Source organism: Arvicanthis niloticus, chromosome 12 (assembly GCF_011762505.2).
Source record: "Arvicanthis niloticus isolate mArvNil1 chromosome 12, mArvNil1.pat.X, whole genome shotgun sequence".
Lineage (NCBI taxonomy): Eukaryota > Metazoa > Chordata > Mammalia > Rodentia > Muridae > Arvicanthis > Arvicanthis niloticus.
The window spans coordinates 34,154,477-34,175,759 of NC_047669.1; the positions used below are offsets into that span (position 1 = coordinate 34,154,477).

General features: G+C 39.2%; 1 protein-coding gene across 1 annotated transcript in view; it reads left to right on the top strand.

The window, feature by feature from the left end:
- The window catches only part of Morc1 (MORC family CW-type zinc finger 1), a 172,805-nt gene extending 163,930 nt beyond the window's left edge, over positions 1-8,875 (top strand). Inside the window, exons 24-27 of the mRNA XM_034515577.2 lie at positions 1,056-1,143; positions 2,733-2,786; positions 5,375-5,569; positions 8,145-8,875. Coding sequence (XP_034371468.1) covers positions 1,056-1,143; positions 2,733-2,786; positions 5,375-5,569; positions 8,145-8,243 — 436 coding nt within the window. The 3' untranslated portion in view covers positions 8,244-8,875. The remainder of the gene's footprint in view (positions 1-1,055; positions 1,144-2,732; positions 2,787-5,374; positions 5,570-8,144) is intronic.
- Positions 8,876-21,283: the final 12,408 nt, after the last annotated feature.

Consider the following 21,283-nt stretch of genomic DNA (forward strand, 5'->3'; position numbering starts at 1 on the left):
TCCCGGCTGTTAGGATTAAAGGTTGTGCTTTTGCCTTGGGCCCATCTGTGAATTTTAAGACTAGCTCTGCAAGTTCTAATGAAGGGTATTGCTTTGGGTAGTTGGACACCTTTGTTCTTGGTGGGAAGTGAATAGAGCCAGTAGTTGTTTTTCTCCAGGAAGCTTTCAACACTGAATTCTCTATAGAAAAGAATATTCACACAGGTGCAGGGGTTTCCTGGAATGGTAGTTGTAGCTTTCTAGGTATTGCAAATCTTTTAATCTTTTTAAATATTTCTCTTCTGTTTCTGCCTCTGTCTTTGTTTCTGCCTCTCTGTCTCCCATTCCCCCCAGCAGGGATGTATCTGTGGTTATGCATGCCTTTGTGTGTGTTTGCATGTTTGTGACATGTATGTGGGGTGATGTGTGTGTGTGTGTACAGATGCCTCTGGAGCACTGGGATTAAGGTGCCTACTATGCTCACCCAGCGGTTATAGGGATATAGGGGATCCAAACACCAGGCCCTATACTTCTGTTTTACCCAATAGGCCATATACCTAGTCTCTCTCTCTCTCTCTCTCTCTCTCTCTCTCTCTCTCTCTCTCTCTCTCTCTCTCCTCCATTCTGTTGCTTGTCTTTCCTTCCAATTCTCTTTTTCTCCTTTGATTTTCTTTTCATTTTATTGTTTTAATGAACTTTTAACTTTAAAATAAATAATAAAATAAAATGTATGGTTTAAAGAGATAATAAAAATAAAAGTATGCCTTTATAATGGAAATATCTTGGAAAACTGCAGAATTAAGGTATTAGTGTTGACACAGTCAGGGTGCAGAGCATCTCCATCTCTGGGAGGCTCCCTCCTATTGCCCTTTTATAACCATGCCCAAGTTTCTAACCCCAGTCTCTGTTTCCTGAAGAGCATTTTGATGTCAATGGTGAAAACAAAATATTTAATAGGAACTAACATCCATTTCTTCCTGGAAGTTAAACATGCAAGAGACAAACCCTGTTCTAAAGAGGGGGTGCTGCCTCTCTTATCTGGGTGCACTGTGTTTTCATTGTGATTTTCTTCTTAGGGAGATTCTTCAGTATTTTGTTCCTGAATTTCAACTATCGTCTGAATTTGAATGCATATCTGTAGAAAAACTCATAACAAATCCTGAGGTAAGCTGGCTATTTTGGAACTGGTGACCGACAGAACAGCTTGAACACAGAGGAGGATGTAGAAAGGCTTTCAGTGACTGGAGATAGAAATTTCATACCAGGTATGTGAGAAGTCATTATTGTGACAGGCAAAGCAAGGTAGAGATCTTGGAGACCAAGACAGTTCAGAGGGTGAGTCCATGACTATCTTGGTGGAAAGCATGGCAGCAGGAAAGCAAGGATGACGTTAGAGCAGTAACTGAAAGCTCACATTCTGATCCACAAGCACAAGGCACATAGAGCTAACTGGGAATGGCATGAGATTTTGGAAACCTCAGAGTCCACCCCCAGTGATACATCTCCACCAACAAGGATGTGCCTCTTAATCCTTGCCAAACAGTTCCACCAACTGAGGACCCAAGCATTCAAACCTGAGCCCATGGAGGCCATTCTCATTCAAACCACCTCTACTTTCTCCTACCAAACAGTTTCTGATTTCATCCTCCATTATTGGGATGCTGAGCTAAGGATTGTGTAGCTCAGCCCTCTGAAGTGGTCAGAGTCTTTCTAAACCTCATAGGGAATGATGAAGACAATGCATTCACCAAAGCTCCTCTTGGCAACAGTGCCATGAAAGATGGGAAGGACAACTTTGGCCAGCTACATCAGATGCAGGGTGACTCTCACACAGGCCTTGGTTCAAATCTAGGGGCAAAAGTGCTAATGGGGTTTAGTACCCTGCAGGTGGAGGTATTGGTAAGTGAGGAGTGCATGTTCCAGGCCAGTGAAGGGAAGGAGTCTGAGAGGCCCTTCTCTGCTGCCATGGTCAGCCTTGATTGACAGGCACACAAGGAAAGACTGAGCGAAAAGAACACAGGTTACTAATAGGACAGAGGTGCCATGTGCCCAGGATTTCACTTCTTCAACTTTTTATCGCAACCTCTCTCATTGGTTTCCACTGCATTTCTTAACTAAAGTCCTTCCTGTAGGGGTCACCAGTGAGCTCTGGGCCAAGTGTGGTAGTAGTTTCCTGATTTACAGACAGTCAACCCAGGTTTCTACTTTCTCCCCAAAGTGCTTTTTTTGCATAGCCTCCATGACCACATGGCTCACTTACTTGTTTTCTCTGCCCCCCCCCCCCAATCATTTCTATGTAACTATTTTTCTGTTTGAATCCTGGATGTTACCATGTCTGAGGGCTTCTTCTTGATCAGTTGTTTTCTCTGTTAAGAGCCATTTCTGGGTGGCATCAACTAATCTCTTAGCTTAATCCTGCTCAATATGCCAGTGATTCCTAGTCTATTTCTATCCAAGGTACACCCTTTTCACACTGCCTTTTAGATGTTTGTCATTGGATTTTCTTTCATCTTGATTTCTGCTATCTGCAGATTGCTAAACAAGGCTGAGTTTATTACTGTCTTAGTTCTTTAAATTCAGGTAGATGAGTTCAGTTAATTGACTTAATTAGGCTTAAACGATGCCTAGTAGCAGTGTTGGTGGATTCTAAGCTTGGATGCTTTTTCATATAGAAACATCAGTGTTCTAACTATATTCCAGACAGATCACTCTGTAAAGTTAATGTCCTTTTCTGTTATTGCTTATGAAAACAGCTGGAGCGATGCCCAGAGAGTATAAACGAAAAGCTAAAAACATGTTTCAAACAGGTAAGCTTCCTTTCCATGAAGCCATTTATATCCTGAAATCTAAATGACCCTATGCTCCAAAGAGGAAATAATATGTGTTTTGAAATGTTAGGTTTGGAAGGAAATCAAATTTTCCTGTCCTTATCAAGACTTAGATTAATGTAGCATATCAGATGTCAGGAAGCAACATTTTTTTTGAATGTGAAAATGCAAATGTTCCCACAACCAGTGCTTGTGTAGCACTGGAGTGGGACTTTAGTTTCAACGAGAAATAGAAATTCTCAGATTTTAAGAAATATATTCTTTTTGAAAGACTAGAATAAAACAGAAATTGTTGAGGAATCACAAAAAAATAAACTCTCAGGCAGTTTAAGCTTCTGAAAAAATACACACATACACACACATGTGTGCAGACACACACACATACACACACATGTATGCGGACACATACACATGTGCACGGACACACACATGCACACAGACACACATACAGACACACACGCATACACACATGCACACAAACACACACACATACATACACACATACACACATGCACACAAACACACACACATACATACACACATACACACACATGCGCACAGACACATACACACATGCACACGGACACACATACACACACCCATGCATGCAGACAGACACACATGTGCGCGGACACAGACATATACACACATGCACACAGACACACACACATACACACAGGTGCATGGACACACACATACACACACATGCACACAGACACACACACATACACACATGTGCATGGACACACACATACACACACATGCACATACACACACACACACACAGGGCTCTACTGGCACTTTCTCAGAGACTGTTCTCAGTTGAGTTTATGGAAACGACAGGTAATCAGAGGGAAAGTTAAACCGACACCAGCTGTGAGGCGCGGTGCTGTTGGTCGAGGCTTTAACATATTGGTTGATTAAGCAGCTTTTAGTGTACCAGCCTTCCTATGGAATTTTCATACATACTTCATTTTGGTTGATTCCCTAATATGCTCTGCTCCACCTCACTTCCTTGTACATATACCCTGCACATATGCCCTGCACATATGCCCTGCAATATACCCTCATACAAATCCTGCACATATAACCTTTCACCCCAATATTCTCTATTGCTTCTCCACTCCACTGTCCTCTCTGCTTCCTTTACCCCACCCTCTGAGTTTGTTCCATTCCCCTCTCTCATTTCTCATCTTTACCCATATCTGCTCCCACCTGGATACTCACAATACGAGAGAGAGAATATGTTGTGTTTGTCTTTCTGAGCCCAAGTCACCTCAAAGTAGTGCTTACTAGTTCCCACTCACTGTCCTGGAAATGTCATCATTTCATTTTTTCCCCAGCCATATAAATTCTGTAGTGTATAAGCATATATTTTCATTAACCACTCATCTGTTAATGGATGCTTCGGCTGATTCCCTTTCCCTGCTATGATGAAACATAATGTTATTTAATTCAGTGGACTCACACCCTCTCAGCTGCCACATAGGTCCCGGTGATAGCACAGAGCTCTTCCTCACGGCAGATAGAATTCTTGAATAATTGCACTACCTCATGCTGCCAATTAGGATGTGCCTGAGGGCAAGGTTTGGCCTTATGTATCTTTGTATCAGGAATAATGAAGTTCAATGCCTTGACTTAGGAAGTTGTTAGGAAAATGTTTATGAAACAGAGCTATGGGCAGGTGAGGATTTGCACATTTGGTTTAATAGATGAGAAACTCGTGAAAGCAGCATGGCCAGCAGATGTTGATGGTGCACAGGAACTTTGCACACATTAACGGATGGTAGTGAGGGCCATGAAGTCAGTCTCTCTCTCTCTCTCTCTCTCTCTCTCTCTCTCTCTCTCTCTGTGTGTGTGTGTGTGTGTGTGTGTGTGTGAACACAGAAACCTAAAGATAGAAACATTTAAATGTTTATCAAAGTGGGGTTTGACCTGCATCTGTTTTCTCAGAGTTCCCCCTGGTCCTCTCAAAATGTTAATACGAGTAAGTAATACCATTCTAACATGGAAGAGGAGCCTGCAGAAGCAGCACGCCATCTTGGAAAATAATCCAGACCCCAAATCCTTGAGGGGCTTTTGGGGCCTTTCAATACTCTTTACATCAGGATTTAAATGGAAAGAAAAACAAAAAGGATCACAAGAGTAGAATTCCTTTTTCTGCCACCTCTGTGCTCTGAATATTACAGATTTGAGTTAGAGCAATGCGTCATCACTGAGATGCTCCATGCGACTGGCCATCTGCCAGTGCCTGTGGGGTGCTGCTCTTTGAGATGACTTTATACCACTAAGGAGGAGAACAAACTCAACCTTTACAAGATTTCTTCTTGATTCAAAAGCCAAGGTCATTAAACTTCCTTCTCTGTGCCTCTCTATGCCTTCTATGATAATTACTTCTGCATGTTGTCACTTTGTTCTTCTTTCTCTCCATCAGAGAGTAAGTTCAAGCATCAGAGTCGATTCTTAGCCGGTCTGTACAGAGTTGGAACATGAAATTGGTTTGTGATATTATGGGAAAATAATAATGTATTTAAAAACATACTCATGTTCTGTGAAAACTTTCTCAGATCCAGAATACCTACATGGCTCAATATGAGAAAAGACTCAAGAGGAAAATGCAGTCAATTGTCTATGAGGCAAACAGAAGGGAGTTACTCAACAAGGTTTTTCTGGGACAGTGTGAACTGAAAAGGAAGAGGACCGAGGAGAAACTCAGTGCCCTCCGTGCAAAGCTGGCCTTGCTGCTGCAGAAACTTCAGCTGGTAAGTGACAGGGACAAGCTCTGTGAAAAGAGCCTGTGGCTAGATTTCCCTTCTAACAGTGTGCTTTGCTTACTCACCTTGGGTAAACCACCTAACACAAGCCTTGATGCTAATGATGATACTAAAATCTTTTGGGCTCAGATCTGGGCTTGAGAGATAGTGTGATAGATTTTGGGGACAGACAGGCAAAGGACAGAATGACAGGGCTCTGAAGAGAGTTCAGGCCCTGACACAACTATAGAGAGGCAAATGGTGACTGCTATGAAGAGAGTAGAGTGCTTATCCATGTCTGTGACAGGAGGGGCTGCTACAGACACTGAGACCGAGCAGTCTGGGCTGGCTAACCATACACAATAACAAATAAACTAACTTTCAAGGCATACATTAGAATTTTTCTGTACTTCTTTCTCTACGTAAACACTAGAATCTTGGCTTATACCATTAGTTGATGAAAATACTTGGACAAAATGAGCACATAAGAGAGGAGTGTGTTTTGGTTTATAGTTCAAGGATGTGGTGTATCATAAAAGTCCTGGCAGAGGAGCTTGAAGCTGGTCACGTTGCACCTGCAGTGAAGAGCAGAAAGCAATGAATACATATTTTTGCTTAGGTCCCTTTTTCCTCTTACATTGTCGGGCCCACAGTGGGGGGATCTGTCTACCTTATTTAACAGTCAAGAGAATCTTCCATAGGCATACCCAGAGCCCTGTTTTCTAGATAATTCTAGATTCAATCAATCACCTTCTCAATACCGGAAGTCCAGTAGGCAATAATTTCCAACTTTTTCAGGAAGTGAAGTATTTCAATGCAATTTTATCTTTATATATAAATAAAAATAAATTTTTCTTAAACTCAGAGAGAGGAGTTAAAACATAACAAAAGCAAGGGAAACATCATAAATGTGAATTACTGTCAGTTTTACTTGCATGCTTCCATGATGAATTGGAGTAATGGGTACTGGTCCATCTTCTTCTATTGGTATACTTTCACTGTACACAGTGATGAGTTTCATTTTCTTTCAAGTATATCATGCTCCTTTCCTACATCCTTCCAGGTCTATAAGTGGTCCAGCTTCTAGATAGTACACAGGAATCTTGGGGATATGTATGTATGTATGTATGTATGTATGTATGTATATGTCTCCTAAGATATAGTAGCCAAGGTTGTAAAGGCTTTCTGTGGATTCTAGAAATATATGAAGAAATCAAAGGCAAAACTGAGTTTATGGAAACTCTGGTATTTTAGATTCAGGCCATGAGATAAGTCTTCATGAGCTCCATGCACTGTGAGAAGGTAGAAACAGACTTTGTGGGAAAGTTCAAGAATTGGGGTGGCTTTATCCTTGAAAGGACTGGAAAAGAGATAGGCAAATCTGCTATACATCACTACAGAGTTACTGGACACAGATCCAGGTTGCCTGAATTTCTGTCTGTAAGGGTCCATGATTCAATGAAGAATGATACTCTCACTCAAATAGTATGTAAATGCAAAGAGTGTTTCATTCTGTAGAAGTCCAGCATGCTGGGGTCTCCCAGTATCAAGTACCAAGATAGAGAGGGACAACCAAGTGAGCTTGCAGGCCTGATTTTTAAAGCACACTAGTGAATTCCAGGGTAGGTGACCTCTGTGTGAATCTGTGTGAATCCTTTGCATTCCTCTCTATAGACAGTCTACAGGAGGTAGGGGAGCTGGGAACTTGCAGTGGAGGTCTGGGAACTATTACTGAGGAAGTAGCTAAGGAAGTCTAGAAGCTGCTTCAGGCCAGGTGGTTGGGATATTCTATTACCTGGGCTTGAAGTTGGAACCTGGGTTTTTTTTCTATTAGCAATTGACTTGCCTGGGCTTGCCTGGACTTGTGCAGTTTTTAGGCCTAGTCTCCTTAACTGCCAATTTGAAGTCTGTCATGGAATCAGCCTAGCTTTCTCATGTCCAAGATGTGAACGTGCTGAAGTTCATTTTCTCTAATATCCCCATCTTCAGCTTCATCAAGAATTCTTTCTATATCAAGTACAAAATGAGATGTAGAAAATCCTTCACACAAGCATAGGCGGCCATTCCCACTCCTTCGTTCACCCAGGAAGAGATAAGAAGAGGGTGGGGGACTTGAACCACGAGGCCCCTCCCCCACCTCCCAACCCAATCTCCCTCTGTCCCCCAAACCCAGATCGGAAGGGTTTTTAGCATGTTGCCAGATGGAGAAATCCCCCTTAATTTTGATGATCTGGTAAGTGAAAAAATGCTACATTATTAAAGAGCAAAAAGATAATTAATGCTAAATTGTTTCACACATGGAAATTGTGTTTGGGCTTCTGTCAACACTACCACTTCAGCCAATTCTTGAAAAAGGAAAACTCTGACTTCCACTGAAGAAGAAAAAATTATTCAAATCCTTAACCACTTGTAAGCCTAAAATAAGATTAAATGAGAGAAAACATTTGCAAAGGTTAAGAGCATTAATCAGACATGATGTAGGGTTGTTGCCACATGACTCACCATGATGACTGCCGGAGGCTTCCAGACTGACAGGAATAACAGCTGAGCCTCTCCTGGAGTGACTGTGGCTTCTCTCTTCCAGGGTGGTCCAGCGGGAGACCTCCAGCAGATTGATACTTACTTAGAAGATTTGCTTAAAGAAGACCATCTCCAGACCACTTTGAATGACCACTTTAAATGAAAGGTCTCTAGAGTCAGGGTGAGCGAAAGATACAGAACACTGAAAGAGAATTTCAAAAGTCAGAAAAGATGTTTCCTCTTAGAGGTTGCTAATAAGGAAAAATTGAAAATTCTTTTAGATAACACTTCCTTTTTATCGCTATTGTAAAATTTAGCCTGATTCTTAATTCTTTTTCTGTCTTGCTTTGCCATCTATCCATTCCCTTATTTCTTAATTCTTCCCATTCTATCAGAAGCAATTTCTAGAGTTGTGTACTTTCCTTCTGAGCTCTAGAGAAAAAGAAACTGCCACAGACTTTGATACGTTTTTTTACCCTAATTTTATTATTTAGGTGGAATAAAAGAATAACCCTTGTAAGTATGACATGCATATGTTGTACATGTTAAAAATTGTATTTTTACATTTCTATGTATGTAAAACATTGTTTTTCACTTTACTCACTGATTGCTTTGTTTGATTAGAAATTTCTGTGACTTTGGAAAGCACAAGGAAACATTAAACATTCGTTTGTGGAATTGTCTTTTGATGTATATCATGTGTCAAATATGGGAAACAAAACTTCTTGGTTAAAGGAACCCATGATGCTAAATCCTCATTATCGTTTTGACTAAGTTTGAAATCACCTAGGAAACGGCAGGCAGCCGTTTAACTTCAGTCACTGGGCAGGCAATGCCTCTAATACTTGTTATGCTACAAGTGATGTTTTGGGTTCGTGTTTGCCAAGTTCCTTTTTTTTCTTTTTAATTTTTTCCTTAAAGCACTCCTGTGTTGGGTTAACGGTTGTAATTTTAGGTTATTTTAATTGGAGGTTTATTATAGCCAAGTGGATGCTGCCATAACCTTGAATGTGTTCCACTATCCTAGAGTAGGGTGCTAGGTTGACTAAATCAGAAAAGAGGAAGCCAACTGAACAAAAGCATTCCTGTGTCTGCTTCCTGATTGCAGAGGCAGTGTGATCTAAAGCCTCATGTTCCTCTAGTTATATCTTCTCCAACATGTAGAACTGTATACCTTGAAACTGTTGAGCCAAAACAAACCTTTTATTCACTAACTTAGTTTTGGCAAATATTTTGTCAGGGCAATGACCAAAGTAACTAACAGGTATCATCTACCAGCACTCTAAAAATGTATTAATATACATTCCTCACCCCTGTATAACACATAAACCCTTGTATATCACAGCTTCGCCTGCATTATCAACCTGTGTCTTGCTGATCAACGTTGTGTATGCTTGTACATCTAAGTTCCATCTAATGAGTTACTAGTTGAACATCTTATTGACCCTAAAAATTTAAAATTTGACCTCTGTAGGTTTTCTGTCTGGTAAAACGTCTATTTTTGATTTATATGAACAATTTTCATATGAAAGAAATTATCTTTTTTTTCTCATATTGAAAGGTCCGGGACTCCCCAGAAAGGAGGTCCACTTAAGTCACAGGATAGCACGCACCCAAAGGACACACGAGAGACCGTCTTGCTGTAAAGCACATGAGGTGGTTTATTAAATCAGAGCTCTGGGCCAGCCCATATCCCCATATCTCACATAGGGGATAGAGGGACTGACCTCGTGGCTCAGGGGTCTAGCTCTTATATATGGGCGGGGTGGGGAAAAAGCGAACTTTCGCGCGGGTGCACAGGATTGGTTGTTTTACTTTTTTGAACACTAGTAGGCCGTACCATGGGGGGCAGGGTGTAGTTCTTTCCTTGGCCAGTTAGTTTCTGGGATGTTCTTAACAGGCCTTTGTCCTGTAACTCCCCCTCCTCTGTAACTAATTAGATGGACCCAAACCTGCTGGCAGGTGCTTTTCTGCCCAAGGTCTAAGGCGAAAAATTTACACATATTTCATAAAATGGCCTTTATAATTTTTCACTCTACAATATTATATGTGAAAATATTCTCTTCAGTTTTGAAATGTTTTATTGTGTCTTAAGGCATCCATCTGAGAGTACAGTTTTTTTTCTAGTATCCATTTGTTAATGCCTTTTTAGCTATATTTAGAGAGAACATTATGGTGCTAAAGTTATTTTCAACAATAACAGTTTTTAATATTTTCTTATACCTTTAAAAACTATGAATATATTTTTATTTGTTTGATTCATCTAGAATTTATTTTGTTAAAAGATGCTGATTGCAAATCCTTTGTATTTCTACACAGTTACAGCCTGGTTCCATTATTATATACTAATCAATCATTACCCCCATTGAACTGAAATTATGTCTTTATTATATATTAAATTTTTTTCCTGTATAAATCTTTTAAACAGATGTGAAAGGAGGAAGACTATTTGGGAGTAAGAGGGTCAGCAGGACTGGGATGGGAGGGGTAAGATATTTGTTATCTAAATGTAGTGGGCAAACAGTTCCAAACATGGTATACATGTATAAAGTTATAAAATATTTAAAGTATTACAAAGGAATCTTACATTAAGCCTATGTCTAGACTTTTATTTTTTTTCTCATGCTAGACTCACAGTGCCATAGCAAGCTAATTAATAGTTTTATTTTACATCGTATTGTGTATGTTTTTGACTATTTAGACTTCATGTCAACTTAAAATAAGTTTTTCAGTTACCACCCACTCATAAATTTTATTTGCATTGTCTTGGGTTTGTAGTGCTATTGTAGAAAAATATATAGTTTTTGAAATTAAGTCTTTCTACAGACAAAAATTAAGATTGATCTTTCTACGTGTTCCAGCCATGGTATACTATAGTGTTATTTAATTTTTCTTTTCAAATATTTTGTGCACTTCTACTTACATTTCTTATAGTTAACTCTTTCCTTTAGCTAATTATAAATGATGTTTTTCCATTCTTACATGACTGTAAAATGTTTCGAACAGAAAGAATCCTGGTTGTTGGATATTGATACAGTATACAATATAATAATGCCCAGAAAAGAAATAGTTAAATTTGTTCTGCATCAGTAAGTGACCATTATGCAAATTTTAATATGTATAATGTATAAATAATAAAATATGTGCAATTTATATGAAGAAACACACTTTTAGTGTTTGAGATCCTCGTAGTTTTAATCTATCCAAAGCTTTCTTCAACATGAAAACAAATTTCCCTCCTCTATTAACACCAGTGCACAGTTTTCCTTTAATGTTAAAATTGGTGATTAATAAAGGTGAAGGGTACTAAGAAGTTGATGTTCTGAACCTCCTCCTGGCAGACATTTAGAGGCTGAAAAGGGACTTCCCCAGAGAACACTCTACACTCAACTAAATCTTTGTCAGTTCCAAGTTTTCCGGACCTCACCTTCCTTTTCAGGCTACCTGAAAAATCTCATCCACTCAAATCATTTCAAGTTATACCTCCAAAAGAATTGATTTCAAACTCTATGACTCCATTGTGCATCTATTATTTCAATTTAATTACATAAAAGAAATGTTTTAGGGAAAATCTACATTGATATAAAGGAAACAAACAAATGGTATTTATTTTAACTACCTCCATTTTTGCCAGGGCAATTCTTTAGGCTCCAATAGATCCAAGTTTTGGGAAACCTTAGATGGTAAAGAGGAAGTAAGTCAGGACTGATGTAGACTGCTAACTGTAAACTGAGCCAGTACAAGAATGGGAAAATCAATGCAGTGAAGTTAGGTGAGGAAAATAGATTTGATGACCAGAACAATTAGATGTCCATTTGGAGAATCTAGTTTTGAGTACAGTTTACAGGAAAGTTTATGGGACAACAAAAGAATTTGTTTCTATCACTGGACTGTGGGTGTACATCTTAGATTCATTGATTCAGTCCCAGGTCCAACTGGGACTTAGGTAAGACAAGATTAGCTTCTGAACTGCAGTGAGGTAAGGCCAGCAGGCAAAGGACATATGTAGATACAGACTTAAAAAACAGAGGGGGAAGACCAGAGGGAAAAGGTAGTGTGAAGAAGAAAGCAAGAAGATATTCTAGGATGTCCTTTTATCTTCAGACAAGTTTAGCTCTTATATCTCTAATGCTACTTGATACTAATTAGTGTGCCTCTATTTCCCTTCTTATACATAGACTTTCTTTTTTGTTTTGTTTTGTTTTTCGAGACAGTGTTTCTCTGTGTAGCCCTGACTGTCCTGGAACTCTGTAGACCAGGCTGGCCTCGAACTCAGAAATCCTCCTGCCTCTGCCTCCCAAGTGCTGGGATTAAAGGCGTGTGCCACCACTGCCCAGTATACATAGACTTTTGATTTAATAATTTTCTGTGTATAATTTCCATGTACAAAAACCTGTTACTCATCTAAATACATACTTAAAATACTCAGGTATGAACAAGCAGACACTCCTTGTGATACAGATAAAGAAATGAGATGTGAGACTCATAAGTGATGCTTCTATGAAGTTAGTAAGTGGTAGAAAATTCTAGAAGCCATGCATCCACAGTTGCAATTATCCTATCACTAGCTCACTGAAACATTACTCAGATTCTCAAGTCTCATTTTCTTCATTTGTAAAATAGAAATGACAGTATCTTCCTTTTCCTACTATCTATCTGTCTGCCTGTCTATCTATCTATCTATCTATCTATCTATCTATCTATCTATCCATCTATCATCTATCTACCTATCTATGTATTTGGTTATTTGGTTGGGTTTTTGTTGCTGTTCTTGTTGTTGTTTTTTACATGGTTTGTAACAGCCCTGGCTGTCCTGGAGCTCCTGTAGACCAGACTGATCTAGAACTAACAGATATCTGCCTGCCTCTATCTTCTGGGTGCTTAGATTAAAGGCATGCGTCACCACTGCCTGAATGATATCTTTCTTTTTTTAGTACAATTTTTTCTATTCATTCAAAAATGAAGGCATAAGGTTAGCCAATAACACTACAAAAAATACACTCAGTGAAATATTGCCTCTGCCTTTCTTAGCAAACTACCCCTGGATAGTTATATACACAGTATCTTTTGTTAGTGAGAAGTGACATTAAAAAAAAAACCTGTATAATTAATCTTACTAGCTTTCTGATATTATTCAGCCTGTAGCTTTAAGTGGTTTGGAATCACTTTCTGAGAGCACAAGTGTATTCTATTTCTGGGACAAAGGACCACAAAGAAGGCAATTCACAAAAGAATATGTTTAATTAGGATTACAGTTTCAGAGGATCAGAGTCCCCGATGGTGGAGCAAAACCACAAACCATGGTGGCTTCAGAATAGCTTCAGAGCTTACATTTTAGTCCATAAGGAGGCAGCAGAAAGAACACACTGGGGATAGTGAGAGTCTTTTGAAACCTCAAAGCTTTCCTCAAGTAGCATACTACCTCCCTCAAGACTATACCTCCTAATATTCAAATACTTCTACCAAATTGGGACCACACATTCAAATACATGAGATTACAGGGGCCATTCTTATCCAAACCACCATAATACATTAGTTAGTTTCATTTCAGAGTGAAGGATGAGGACCTAAATCAAGAGATAATTTATGCAAAGCCAACCTGAGCAAAAGACTGGGTTCTGAGAATCATGTCAGTGGATCCATACCTGATGATAAGATAGCGACTTCTCAAAGAGACTTGTGAGTGACATAGAACATTTAAGATGGAGTACCTCCCCAGCCTGTGAACAATGCACAAATTCAAAGCATTTGGAGTTGGTGAGGTCTGTAGCAAAGACCAATCAACAAGATCAAGGTTTTAATGTCTTCGTTATGACCCTTTGCTTTTCATTTGGCTCTAATTCTTCTTTCTCCCTCGTTTGCTCCATATTAATTAACCTCAGGTAAAACACTTGCATCCACTGCCTTCACACACCCCACAGCATGCAGGTGAGTCAGTCTTTTAAACACATTTCACACATTGGCGACACGAAAATAATTGGGAAATCGCCTCTCTACCCTTGGAAATGTTCTGCATGTAGAGAGTTATTTTAAACCAAATTAAGTCCCAGCATGGAATTCTAATGCTATCGTTTAAATAAATCTAATAAGTGTGAATTGATTTACAAAGACTGTTTGCAAAGTATGTAATGCATTGGTGACATTTTATCAAAAGGCAAATTGTTGGGGTTTGCTTTTAAAAGTGTGATTATATCTAGATTGTCAGATAAAAATCAATACAAATTAGCCAACGTGTCCATATGCTTTCCATCGCCCCCTTTCACATGTAACCGATTTAGTTTAGCTAAAATAAAACAGTTTGGGTTTTAATTCATGTACCATTTAGTTTATAAAGATTGCTACTTGGCTACTGTTATGAGTTACTCATTCCCGAGGAACTGGCAAAATGCTTACCTGGGTTTCCTGAACGAGAATCAAATTTAAGAAGAAAAGTAATGATACAAAACAAGAAAAAGAAGACAAAACAAAAAGCCATGAAGTGACAGGCTCATGTTCTTCCTGGTTTTCTTTATGTATTATGAACTTATATTTATGTATTATGAACTTATATATGTATTATAAAGAAACATATATTTCTTTATGTATTATGTATTATATTCCATATAATTAAAATGTCCAGATGTCAAGTGGAATCAAAGAAAGGGGAAGAGAGGGATACTACTAACAGAAAAATGAGTAAACTTTGGAGGCTATGGCAACAATAAAGGAAGAGTCAAGTAACTAAGTCAGATCTGAAACAATAGGCTGCCATTAGGATGTATGAAATTCTGCTCACACCTCTCATCATTTTCCAAAGCCAGAAAAACAAGTGACCTAAATCAAGCCAAGAAAGCCAAGAACTGGAGAAAGTTAGACCTGTGAGAAATTAGCATTTGTTTCTTGGAGGACATTCCTGTCTTCCATGTTTATCAATGAGTTAGGTGGTTACCACATAGTATGGTGGGGTCTTCCTGGTAAACTTAACTTCAGGTAGATGCAAGCCTGAGCCAGTGGGAAAGGAGGCACATTCTCTGCCTCTGTCGTGGTATGTATCTCTTTTCTCAATTCTCAATTCCTCAAGATGCTGCTATCTCATTGTACCCGCTGTAAGCGATACAATTTCAGTGTGGAAGGCTGATGCTCTAGACAGCAGCTTCTGGTCCTCACAGAGCCCCTGAGATTATTTGATGAGGGATGGTCAAGCTCTACAGCGCTGTCTCAGGGATGTGGATATTGCATCCAGTGCCAGCAGTGTGGTTATCAGCTTAATAAGTGTGAAAGCACTGTGCTTACTCACCAGTGCTTTCACACTACAAGGGCAGAACAATGTGTGAAGAAACAGGCTGGATGGGAGCAAGGATCTGCTGTCAAAATGAAGCCTGTTTTCAAGGAAGCAGGAGGAGATGGTGTCTGGGCATGGATGCTGCTGAGGAGAAAGCTCACTTAGTGTCCACAGGAATGGCTGGGCCCATTTTAAGAGCTCCGTTCCAGAGGCTTATAAATTCTGTTGCTATTCATGACTCAACCATGGGGATTTTAAGTTTGCTTATGAAACAAGTGGTCCTGCACATTCAGGGCATACCATGAATGCCATAGGGATGTCAGTGTAGAATCAGATTGTAAAATGAGAAGCATAAGGGTCTCCCAGTATCAAGTGACACCAACAAGTGATACAAGATTTGGCACAGAGAAATAAAAAGGCGTATGTTTATTTAGGCATCAGTTGTCCATTATTCCTGGGGACTTAGGATTTTCATGGGGCGACTCTGCAGTGGTCTTAACTGTCCTGGATTAGAATCATTATAAATGCATTCATGCATTCTTGGGTCTTCACAGTGCTGGCAAGGCTTATTTTTGGTATGTCAGAGTCATTAATACGAGCATCAGCTATGACATTTTATGCAGTGTCACAATCTGCACATGCCTAGTTAAGCTGGAATGGGTTTTCCGAGTGTTAAAAACCCTAGGGGGAGGTTAACATGCTTTTCTCACTCTGTTTTCCTCTTATTCTATATTTCTGTGTCTTCAGTTGTCAAACTTTTCATAGCTTTCTGCTTGTTTTAATACTATCTTTTTGTCTTTTTTTTATCTCTCTTTTAACTTACTATTCTTAAACTGGCTTTGGCTTGTACTCAAGTTAGGCAAGGCTGTCAGAACAGTACCTAAAGTAAAAGCAAACACATCCTGGAGTTTAGAGACTAAAATTTATAACAATTCCTTCAACCACTTGCACGTGTTTCCCTTTTGTCCTTCACATATGTTTTGAATATCTAAGGTTTGGGGATAAAACAGAACCTGTTATGCACTGTTGATGAGAATGTATATTACTGCAGTATTGTGGTAAACAGCAAGGCAGTCTGTCACAATATTGAAAATAGGGTTATTGTATAATCCAGCCCTATCATTTTTGGGTGTTTATCTAAAACCATGAAATCACCACTGTGATGAGACATCTGCAGCCCAACGTGTATTGCTGTAGTATCTGCAGTAGATAAGATGTGGAATCAACTTGTGTCCAGGGGGATTAAAGACACAATACACACCAGCACAAAGGAACATTCTTCAGCCTTAAAAAGAGAAGAAAAATCTCAGTGCTTGAGACAACGTGACTGAAACTGGATCATACTGTTTTGAGTAAAATAAACTAGGTACAGAAAGTTCATTATTTAATAATTTTATTCATATGTGGCTTCTAAAGTGAGTTGAATTAGTATAAAAGCAGAGAGTAGAATGGCAGTTTCTGGGGCTAGGATGGAGGCAGAAGAACATCGGAAAGACATTCAAGAATGGTAACTCTGATCACTAATCACACTTTATATATCTGAAGTTGTCACAAGAGATCTTACCACAAAATAAGTTTGTGAGATGATACATGTTGCTCTGTCTGACTGTGTCTCTCTTTGTCCTTAACAAAGGGTTTTGCTCTCTTTTTATTGAACAGCTCAGAAAGCACCATGTGGGGGACCAAATGAGATACCTTACAGAAATCTTTAACAGCGTTTTACAAAGGATTGTCACTAAATCCAGTTAATCCAAATAACAAACAGTATGCCAAAGCCATTGTTTATTAAGAAATATCCAAATGTTGTGTTTATGGTGGATGTTATTTGATAAGATTGCTTTCAACTCCTGTTGCATATATTTCTAGCAAATGATTATCAGAGCACACATGCTTTGTTCTGGACCAGTGTCATGAAGAAGACTTAAGATAACAGCCATACATTAGCTTAGGTTGTAAATATTGATTACATGAGAAATCCAAAGCATGTATGGTTATTTGTTCTATTCTCTTAATGCCAGGTTAAATACAGTCTGTGTATACAGTAGGATAGTAGTCTTAAGTCTTAAATGACCTTCAAAGTATGTTATTAACTCTGGCTATGAGGTCCAACAAAAAGTCTAGTTTCTTAGCATATAAGTGACATTATGTATTAAAATGCATTGCCATGTTCATAGTTCATACCTCCCCAGCAAAAGGTATCTTTATCTGGTTTGGGAGTAACTGCGAGAGACCAGGGAATTGGCTTCTACATACTCTTCTAAATATTTTTTTTAATAGAATAAGATTTTCCTTCTGGGTTCAAACTGTATAAACCACCAAGTAGAAGAGCTAAAATAGACCTTGATTTCTGCATTTCTACCTCTCCAATTTCATGATTTTAAATAACGTCTGTCAATATGGCTCATCATCTAGTCTCTTCCTCTATAGGCTGGTCTATGTGGGAGGATGGCTTGACAGATAATTCAGTTCTACCCAGGTAAAGCAGGAAATGGTAGGAAGACCATGCCCTAATCTGGGGACATGCTGTGGTGTTGACTCAGTAGATAGACATAACTGCCCGTGCTTTAAAGCTGCTTACAATGTGCCTGTGGGGAGAAAGGTATGTCCAGATGAAGAAGCAAGCAGAACAATGCCATTGTGACATGCGACAACAGTAGGACTGTGTGGTCCAAGACATAGTATTCCATCAGAAGATGTGACACAAGTGAAGTCATAGAGCTTTCTGAAGAAAGTGAGGCATTTTCAGATCATCAGGGAAGTGAATAACTACCAAAAGCTAATACTCAGTAATTCTACAGCAGTAACTGTATTAGGCATTTTACATTCATTGATTATCTGATTAGAGTCTTATTAATCATATTATAGAATGAGTACTACTTTAACAAGTCTCCTTTTACATATGAGAAACCTGAAGCACAGACAGGCTAAGTCATGCTTAAAATTGCATAGCAGAATTGGGAAGTTAACACCAGGTCTCAGGGTTGCACCTTAAACTGATATGGTATTGCATCTTTACTATAACAGCTCAGGTCACAATACACAGGATGAGAGACCGTGGATGCCGGGGCCTTATATGCAGAGGTTACTGCTAGCAGCTTACAGGGACCACTCACTGCAAGCATTCTATCTATATTTCTTGCCTCACACAGGACTGAATTTGCATCATACTCTGGAGGCACTGAGCATCCCAAGATGCCAGTAGTGAGTGCCGGGAGAGTCTCAGTACAGAGGTTCAGCCTTTGGTCCCTCAAGTTTATGGTACCTTCCTTCACACATGGAGCCTATCTATAGTATCATCATTGGCTCTTCAAATCATGCCATATACAGGAAGAGAGGAGTGAAGCCACTTTCCCCAGACTAACATGAGGTACAGAGCCTGATCATTAGGATTCAGGAATTGTGGTTGGGTAGTTCTATCTAAATTCTATAAGAATTTAAAGTTCTTGTCTTTAGGTAGGCTTTTAGAAGGTAATTTGATTTTGTTGTTAGTTCATGTATACAATGCATGTATGAATGTGTATGTATATTTGAGATATGGTCTCACTCTGTAGCTTCAGGCTGAATGGAAACTTACTCTGTAGCCTGGAATGGCTTTGAACTCATAGCAATGCTCCTGATTCAGTTCCTGAGTGCTTGAATTATAGGCATGTGCCACGGTGCCCAGCTTGACCTTCAGATGTCTCATTGAGGTGGGTAAATGGTTTTCCTGAATGTGTGGGTCTGTGATTGAAATCACAAATAGAGGTGACCGGTTTAGTTGTACAAGAGATCATCCACAGGCTAGATAAACCAAGCAGCCAAAGCAGATTCTTGGGTTGTTTTACATTAGCAGCCCGGGGCAAACCCAGTGAATTAGGGCTGAGGTAATGAGAAAACACGTACTAGTGTGGGCAGGTAATCTGATACACAAAAGAAAAATAAAAGTGGCAAAGTGACAGAAAATAGGGCTTGGATATGTGATATGAATGCTCAGTAATCATCCTGCCTTAGAGCCTAGAGTACTGGGATTACTAGCATGTACCTCATGCCCAACCCCTTCCTATTTTAGAATAAATTCTGTGATTAATTTCTTTATAAGTCACAACTCAATAAGGGGATGGTGGAAGAAAGACCTTGAGAATTAGGATGTCCGGGCTCTTGTCCTAGCTCTGACCCTTACTTGCTGTGTGTAATCTCAGACAATGCCATTAGCATCTCTGCATCTCAAATTCTTTATTCTCAAAACTGGGACAAGATGACCTATGCCGACTACATTATCATTGAGTGCATGAGATGTCATGTAGGTGAATGATCTCTGGATAAAAAGTGTATGTAGCACAGTCAGCAAAGGGATGGCCTGTTTGTCCTCAGAATGCAGATGACCATCTTCAGTATCTCAGATATGACTGACATTCTCAAGAGCCTGTTTCCTGTCAAACTTGAACTGTATCCTCCTGAGGAAAGAATGCTCCTCCAAGTTTGGTGCTTGCTTTTCTACTTGTCTCAGCTTTCACTTGTCCCCATGCTCATTTATGTTATTTTGGATGACATTTTCGGTTTGGGATGGTTGCCAGCCACAGAATGACGCTAATGAAATGAGAATCAGCTTAGAGGTTTGACTGTCACCTCAGTCTAAACCCGAACACATGCGTGGGAGTCTCAACTGTACTTGAAATTCAGAAGTGACCTTTGATTATCTGTTTCTTTAGTGCCCAATATATAGGAGCCCTGGAAAGATGTGAGCAGGCAACACGAGTTTCATCCGGTGTCATGGTTGCTAATATGCATCATCCCCAGGTTACTCTGTCACTTACAGCACTGTGCAGTGTTTCTTGGTCTCTATAGTGACCACAATTATGGTTACTACTCATGAGATGCAATTCCTGGAAACACATGACCACCTATGGGGACACAGACCTTTTAGCCACCATCTCTTTAGGGTAAATTCCAAGACTCCTCACTTCAGAACCCCTGGCATGAGCGCTCTTATATTTACAATATTTGTATTTGTATTGAGAAAATTTGTATTTGTATTGAGAAAATAGCACATTTGCTTTAAAAATCTTACAACTTATAATTAATTTTCACATATAACATAAATTGTTAATATTATAGCCAAGGCTTTGACAGGATTTTATGTACACAAGACCTCAGCTTTGCTAGACAACGAATGGTAAAATGTAAGCCATTAGAACACACATTTTGTAGCGAAATTTATTGAAGTGCTATTTTAATTTTGACCACAGGCTCTAGGACAAACTTTCTACTTCAGAGCAATTAGCTCCAGAAAAAGCTTTGATTTCTCTTTTCACCATCTGGGTGGCTTGGATGAACAGCCCGATATGGGTACCACCATTATCTTGCACATACCAGGCTAGATGGTAAAAGACTGATTCTTGGCCCGTTTCCTACGACCAATGAGCTGAAGACGTGTAAAAGGGGATTGTGGTGATAGACTAAGACAAACAGATGATCTATACATGATTGATGGATAAATAAATAGATGATGGATAAATAAATAGATAGATGGTAGGTAGATAGATGATAGAGATAAGTGATGGAGAGATAAATGATAGATTAGATTACATAAATAATCTTCTAATATAGAAAGTTGTTTTACTTTCAGACTGTCTCAGTTACTTTCCTTGTTGCCATGATGGAATACCTGAAGTCAAGAAGTATAGAGGGATGGATGCTTCAGCTCACTTGATTCACTTTCTGTTTTTATTCAGTCCATAATCCCAGACCCACGAATGGTGCTCCCCCATATTTAAGGTTAGCCTTCACACTTCCATTAACCCAACCTAGATAATCCTTTACGATCATGCCCAGAAGCTTGCCTCCAAGCTGATTCTAGGTCACATCAAGTTGACATGTATTAAAAAACAAAAAAACAAAACAAAAACAAAAAAACAGCAAAAAAAAAAAAACCAAACAAAAACCCCACCCACAGCCTTAAAGCT